The sequence below is a fragment of the Lissotriton helveticus genome, chromosome 3_1 (assembly GCF_964261635.1).
Source record: "Lissotriton helveticus chromosome 3_1, aLisHel1.1, whole genome shotgun sequence".
NCBI lineage: Eukaryota > Metazoa > Chordata > Amphibia > Caudata > Salamandridae > Lissotriton > Lissotriton helveticus.
The window spans coordinates 808,147,051-808,155,105 of record NC_136061.1 but is presented as its reverse complement, the minus strand read 5'-3'; the positions used below and the strand labels follow the sequence as shown (position 1 = coordinate 808,155,105).

Genomic DNA, 8,055 nt, shown 5'->3' with positions numbered 1-8,055 from the left:
CTCGTTGAATTATTTGCTTCTTTTTAACAGTGTTGTTGTGTATTCTCAATTCATTGAGTTACATGTGTTTAATGTAAATTGTAAATGTGTATTATTACTTCAATGTGTTTTAATAATTTGTGAATAAAATTGAACTCCCCTTTTTTACAAAAAACCAATGTTTTAGCTCAGTTCATTTCGACCTCTCGTTACGCTCTGTTGCCTAGATTGATATATATCAAATTATTTGATGTGACAACAATGACATGTGGTAACAGCTACAGATCTGAAGCCTCAGTCATTCCCAGGTTTCTCACTTCTCTTGACATAGCTGTTGGGGCATCAATTCAAGTTCTCTCACCACATAACCGTAGGCTGGTAGTTATGCCACTGTCCACAGATCATGATCTCTTAGTCTCTGAGGTGTTGGGCTTTAAGTGGTTAATAATCATCCACACATCGAAGGTACGAAGGCAAAAGTCAAGTCTTGAATTCCGAAGGTCTTCTGGGCCATCCTTTTTTGGATTAATTTGTGCATCATCTGCAAAGTTATAACTTATAAAGTTGAATGAACTGATCAGGTCCAGTAAATGTGCGTAGCAGAAGTACAATAGGAGAGAAGAGACGATTGCCCAATAGAGACGCCACAATATTGGGTATGGGTACAGATGCCAAAGGTGGTGCAAACCAAGCTTTGCCTGTTTTTGATTTAGTAAGCAATACATTTTAAGGCTTATTCTACGATGATAGTGTCTGTGTTTACCACACAAACAGGCATTGAAGATCGGCTTGCAGTCTCTTCGACTTCTTCCTGAGGAGTGGTCTAATGTGAGAGGCTTTTAGCGTGGGTGTGAAAGATCCTACTTTCAAGGACTTGTTTAGGAAGGTTCTAGCTGCTTTCCCTGCACAGGATGTACAGAGAATATCCTTAAAGATATTTTTGGGAGGGGGGAGGTAGGCGGGTGGTTGTTGGGAAGGGAGTGTTTAATGGCTGGGTCTGAGATGATCATGATGGTCTGCTTGCGTTAATAGTGTAGACTTCTTTTTCAGGTAGGGTGTTAAAAGTGCTACGAGATTGGAGACTGGAGTTGTCCATAATTGTGGCAATGCTATCATATATAAGAGGTGTGTTACTTATGGCAGAGGGTGAGCAGAGCATGGTAGGGGCAAACAGGCGCAGGGGGGACCTAATTTTTAAATAAAAAGAGCAGGAAGAAAAGTGGAAGCAGGCAGCACAAGGAGCCACTGTCATCAGCAGTGGAAATATTCAATTCAAAGTAGTGAGACTGAAATGATCCTTGGGTTGTTGGGACAAACAAAAATAGTTAGGAAAGCTATTAAACCATGAGCAGGGAACAGAGATAAACAAAAAGGTGACTGAATCCCGAGCAAATGTGAATCTAAAGCTCACTAATTCTACACACCTCTTTGAGCAGTTGAGAGCCTTATAAATGTAATTATTTGTTTATTACTATTGAATACAATTACTGTTGCCAACAAACAGCTAAAACTCTCTGCAGCGGAGACCTACAAATCAGCAACTTCATTCGTTGTCACTTTTTCGTTTACATTGCCTTTTGAAATTAGCAATAACACACACAAAAATACAGATTCTAGGACAAAGCGTGCACCTTTTGGATGGGACACATTGTTAACCACTTTGCATGTAATAAAATCAAAATCTGCTCTAGAACGGAACATATCAGTTTACATTTATTTTACAGTCTACATTATCGAATCAGGCATCATTCAGGTAATGGTACATTGTGCACCTATTGCCTTCCCTGTATTCCAGTACAAATATTTACCTAGAATAAAAGTGCATTAGTAAAGGTTGTCATTATACATATTTATAAAAAAGAATACAGCAAGTATAATCAAAATATTTTACATTTGAATAATGTAACAACTTATTCGAGAACCTATTGATTTATGAGGAAACAACAGTGCGACCACAAAGAGTTTAGTTCTCAGAAAAATCAACCAGGAGGTCAGTAGAGGTCGCTCAGACCAGCTGTCTTTCTGGCTTTCTGCATAAGTGCCCTCAATTGGAACTGTTTCCGAGACAGAAGACGTACATGCTGTGAAAAGAATAATTAATAGATCAGTATGGACCCAAACTTTAGAAGCCTTCGAGCAGCAACAAATGAAAGGCAGTATGTGTGTAACAATAGCCTGTGAGGTTTACAGATTTAGATATTTTCTAAGGGCCATAACGTACACTTGCACTACTAAGGACAAACACATTTTCAACATAAGAGTTTCGGGTACTGTCTGAGGTGGAAAGAAGGTAACCTCTTTCTTTTTGGTGGCTCACTGCATTGGCAAGGGGGGCTACTATGGGCAGCTACTTTGTTCCCAACTATGAACATTTGCATACGAGAGGAATAGATACTCTATGGCAACTAACAGCATTTGTTAACATGTTAAACATGCATAATCTGAATTTAGAATTCATGTGTAACATGTTCAAAGTGTGATTTTTTCCTAGATATTTAATTGCAAAATAGAGACAATCAAATCACAACCACACCCTATACAGGAAACCTATTTTAGGCAACAACATTTTACATGACCAAAGATTTTATCCGGGCACTCAACTGTGAAACTTTCCTTATAGAGACCCATTAAGAGCGAAGTGTAACTGTAGTACCCAATAGAAATCTGAATCTGAGAAATATATTGTAATCAATTGGTTTAAAGAAAGGCCATGCGATGAGGCGATGAAAGCGGTAGCAATGCAACCTGGGAGGATATGGTGTTTGGATCAAAAAACAGAGGAAAAAAAAATCAATGAAATTAGATTCATAACCTTTAGCACGGAACACACAAAGATACGGGGAACAATTTATAAACGCTGGAAGACGATTACATCTGATCACATTATTGGGAAACTGTGGCAGAGAAAATGTGAAATCCCTACATGATACTTTAGTTAGGACTGAATTTGTGTTAGAAACAAAATAAAGGCCTCTTTTCAAGAATATAAAGAATTTCATGAGTTGCCGGAAACGTAATGGATGTAAACATGGATGGCATTGTAGTTCATTTACAAATCCCTTCACAGGTAGAGAAATGCAGATCAACACATTTATTACATGCAAAACCAAGTTTGCAATATATGTTGCATTATGCCCTTGTCAAAAAAGTTACTTACCTTCGATAATGCCCTATCTGGTAGAGACAAAATCTATCTGCAGATTTCTTACCTTTGAATTTCTCCAGGCAGCAGACTGGTTCCGGAAGATATTTCGGAAGCAGTGCTCTGTGCACTGGTAGGTGGCATCGGTCAGCTCCATGTGGCATCACCCACTTCGGAAGTGATGTCCGTGTCATCTATATAGGCATCACCTCGGTGCAAGGATGCCAGTTACTTTTCAAGACTCTCCACGTCAGAAGCACGGAATCATGAAATGCACTGACACCGGTGTATCTAAACTAGTGCCATGAAAGAATCATCCCTGACACTAGCAATCTGTCCGCAGATCAGGGAGGATGGGTGGGTAGGTAAGGAATCAGCAGCTAGATATTGTCTCTACCAGAAGTGAGTAATTTGTTTGTCTAAAAGAGGCTTCTAGCAGCAGATTCCATACCTTCGAATAGATACCCAAGCAATACCATTCCCGAGGAACAAATGTAAACTAGGATTTCCTGCAGGAGTAAACAGGCAAAATGTCAGTCCCTGCGGACCTAACTGTCCGGGCAGTAATGCTTGGTAAACGTATGCAGGCAAGCCCACGTTGCTCCCTGGCAGATGCCCAGAACTGGGACTTGACGTGCTAACCCAGAAGTTGCAGCTTTAGCTCTGGTGGAATAGGCCCTTAAGTCCTCCCAAAGCTGCTGCCTTGCCAGTAAATAGCAGATCTTGATGCAGACCCACTGAGAGATGGTCCGTTTTTGCACAGCCTGACCTTTCTTCGCAGCAACATACCCCTCAAAGAGCTCTTGTGTACGGTCAAGGTAGAACGACAATGCTCTTTGTGGGTCCAGACGGTGGAGTTACTCCTCTTCCTTAGATGGATGCGGAGGAGTGTGGAAGGTGGGAAAGGTGACAGATTGTCCCACATGAAATGGTGTCACCACTTTCAACAGGAAAGAGCCCCTAGTTCAAAGTACCAGTTTGTCCGAACAAACGGAGAAGAATGGAGGCTTGTAAGATAAAGCAAAACCAAAGGGGATGATGGACGGAGTGTTGAACATTGCAAGCACTCACCCCCAGTCAACTGATCTGGGTTTAATCCATCATCATTCTTTAGCTCACTCCGCCACCCCAGTTCAGACATGGCCATATGCAAATCAGTCTGACCCTGTGCCTCATGGGAACAGTCCAGCCCGAACTGCCAAGCCATGTCTTCCCTGGACCGGAAACAAGCATCCTGGGACCGGTTTCGGGTTCATAACCCTCATCAGCCAGGCTATCTTGAATCCAATGGCAAAGTGAGCAAGGGACCCACGTCTGGGCATACCCTGCCAACTTAGGGCAAACAAAGAAAAACCAAAGGGGATGATGGGTGGAATGTTGAACATTGCAAGCACTCACCCCAGTCAACTGATCTGGGTTTAATCCATCATAATTCTTTAGCTCACTCCGCCACGGGTGCCATTGAAGGGCATATTCTTGAGGAAAGTCTGAACATCCCTCGAAAAGCCAGATGTTCTCAGCCAGGCATTGCTTCTGAGGGTCACCATCAACGAAACCGCTCTGCCCAGCGAGTCAGTTGTGTCGAAGCCACAGCATATAGTAAACTTCATTGCATCTCTCCTGTAACTGCTTCAGAGCGAATGGCCCGGGCCTTCTCATGGACCTGTGGCAGCACTTGCATAACCATTTCCCACAGTGTGTGGGAGCAGCGGCTCAATAAGCATGCAGTGGTCACAGACCACAATGCAAGGCTGGTGGAAGAAAACGTTTTCTTTCTCAAGCTGTCGAGCCTCTTGGATTCCTAGTCCGGAGGTGTGGCAGAAAACGTGCCATTGGAAGTGGAGGCGTGGACCACCAATCTCTCCAAGGTAAGGTGTTGGGTGAAGAAATTTGGGCTCCCTGAAGTGGGGCAGCAGGCTATCTTCTTATTCACAGGAGCCCAGGTGCTAAGTTTGAGTAGGTGTTCAGAGGAGGGAGCTCCCAGTTGCAGCACCAACGTCAAGATGAAAGTCTTGATTGTCACCGAGGGCAACTGAAGGTCGAGGACCTCAGCCGCCCTCTTCACCACAATTGCATATGTAGCTCCCTAGACTGTAGCAGCGATAGGGGAAGAAAGCATGCAGGTATCTCGAGATGTGTCCAGTCCGCTGGCATCACCCAGTTCCATATTGGTATTCTAAAGGGTTCAGTGATCCCTGACATTCCTCCCAGAGGCCTAGCCCTTCAGAATAGGGCTCAGGCTCTGACCTAGGACGCAGTGGTCCTGTTGGTGCTGGAATCGGCATCGACCGAGGCAGCCCCATGTCGCCGGGGATCATAATGAGACTGGCGCCGCCGGGAGCATTGGTGTTTGGGCTGGGAAGGGTTGTAATCGCTCAACTAGCGCAGGATGGAACCATGACTGGAACCATGGGATGGGGCTATCTGAGCCGGGGCCGGAGCCACCGGCGAGTAACTAGATGGGGCCCCCTCTGACCCTGACAGGGCCAGAAGCAGTGCCAGATGGGTTTTGCCGCTCAAGAATGAGAAGCATGGCCTCATAGAACTCTTTAATTTGACCGGGGGTCGTTCCGGCTCCTGGAAAACTGGGGAGGCGCAGAGTCGGCCCAGGTTCCAAGGAACCAGGCCTGGAATGCCAATATTCCTGCGTCACGTCGGTCAATGGACAAGGAAAAATCAAGGACTTTGAATTCTTGGGCTTTTTGTGCCTCTTACCGGAGTGCCCGACGATTTCGAGTGGACAAAGAAGACTTCGGAATCCTGAAAAGGTCAAGAGACCCTCTTCTGGAACCGGAGTGTGATTTCCATGAAGTCGCATACCAGGCCACTAGCAGCTTCAGGGACCGCTCCCTCATAGCCTTTGGCACCACGGCCCGGCACTCCTGACATCACAAACACATGAGGTGTGGGTCTGTCCATGTTAGGATCAGGACTTGTGACCCGCAGGTTATACACAGAATTACAATAAGAAAATGATGAAATAGGGATGTGCTTTAGCTCCAACCCTATATATACATTACTTGGCTGAACTACCAAGGGGTCAGAGATAAATCCCTTCTCGTAAGGTAGATGGCGTGCATATCCTTTGCCCACTGTATGCAGACTACTTAATTATACTGGACTATTTTTCCAGAGGAAAATGTCAATATTGTTAATTTACATTTATTGTTGCAAACTTTTTAAATATACATTTAGATTGAAACTAAAGTTTTCGTTTTCGGGACTAGAGGAAGTATGCTGTCCAAATTATTGGGAGTGCCCTAGGAACAGGAGGTGAAGTTTTACAAACATCTGGGCTTGACATTCATAAGTCACTAAAATGGTCCTTTCACCAGGAGGATCAATGCGGGCCAATGTATCTCTTAAAGGGCTGCAGAAATTCTACAAAGATTTTGGATGTCTATCTTTTAAGCCATTCATTTTACCCTTCTAAACCAAGTTCAATATGGGATTCAACAGACAGCACCTCCGGTCATTACTACATGACCGCCCTGGGTAACGACGGATAGAGCGGGGGCCCCCTTCCCTGAGTAGTGACCAGGTAGAGGTGAGGGAGACACCCAATTGTGATGGGTACCCGGTAACTATTTCCATATTGGACTAACTGGACATTACCGGTGCAGTATATCTAAGAATTTGTTTGCTTTTTTGTTTCACTTCATAATTTTTTTCACTTTTGTGACACATAGCAGCAGCCTTGTTTATTTCCTACCTTGGTCCTGATGAATGCCCCGATTCTAGTAGATCCGTGTGAGGGCAGTAACATGTCGACCTAATCACTTTGTCTAGCAATTGGAATTTCCACTTGTTAGCATACTGCTTTTTAACCATGACAACGACACTTTGCGAATAAAAAGTTTTAGAGTGCCTGTAGTCATTTTTAAGCCACCACCAAATATTGTTTAGCGCTGCACATCTTTAGAAACCCGTCTCATTTAGTGGTAAGAAATTCTTTTGGGGTTCTTGAGCTATACCTCTCAGGAGGCAACAATTGACAGCTATCCTCAATCCCTTCAATCGGCAAGGGTCACCCTAGTCAAATTTGGAGACATGGGTCCCTTATGAGAGAAGGCCAGACCCAAATGATGAAACATCGCCTCCTGTGAATCCTCTCCTATAGAGGTGTCTTTGTTGACTCCGTTGTCAGGAATTACCTGTTGTATGTCTTATTTCTCAGAGATCTAGACCCAAGGCGTAGAGTATTGTATTCGACAGACAGCACCAGATAGAAACTGCTTTTAGCTCTCCAGCGGTCTTCTATGATTTAATCAGCAATACTAGAACTGATTTAAACCTTGTGGTGGGGTCAAGCTATTATTCATAATGTGAGATATTTCCACACCTTATCATTAATATATCAACATAAAATACCTGTAGTGTGTAGGGAGGATTTAAATCGTAATGCACATAGTTGGGCCTCCTCTAATATATCAGACATAAGTCAAATTAGGCAATTGCATATACAGGACACTGAGGCATCAACAACTACCTCGAAGCAAATTAAAATAAGAAATAAGAATGGTTGCTTTTCAAGACTCAAAGTTATTATACATTTGTAAAGTAAGCAGTCCGTTTTCCAATTTTTATATTTTCTGGCTATTGATTGATACAACCGTCCAGCAATTTTCACATCTTCGAAACCAAAACATGTGTTCAGACATTGAACTTGAGAATATGAATGAATCACCTTTACAGTTTGCTTTATGGCTCGTTAAATGTAAATAATGAAAGTTGCTTTTGTCCTTTTATGGTGAAATACACATCTGCATATTTTATTAGATGGCGTACTATCACTTTTTAAAACCTTTAGTAAATTTGGCACTATATCCTGTGAATCAACCAAATCCTTGTTAGTTGATACGAGATAAATAGACATAGCCACTGGAGTATGTTGGTTTTTAATACCTTTAACGAATTAGTTTTTTTAGGAACTT

At 43.0% G+C, this 8,055-nt stretch overlaps 1 protein-coding gene across 2 annotated transcripts in view; it reads right to left on the bottom strand.

The window, feature by feature from the left end:
* Positions 1–1,669: 1,669 nt before the first annotated feature.
* TSG101 (tumor susceptibility 101) overlaps positions 1,670–8,055 on the bottom strand; it is a 268,789-nt gene continuing 262,403 nt past the window's right edge. For both annotated transcript variants that reach the window (XM_078681066.1, XM_078681067.1), the window contains exon 10: positions 1,670–2,060. In XM_078681066.1, the coding sequence (XP_078537192.1) occupies positions 1,971–2,060 (90 nt within the window). In that variant the 3' untranslated portion in view covers positions 1,670–1,970. The remainder of the gene's footprint in view (positions 2,061–8,055) is intronic.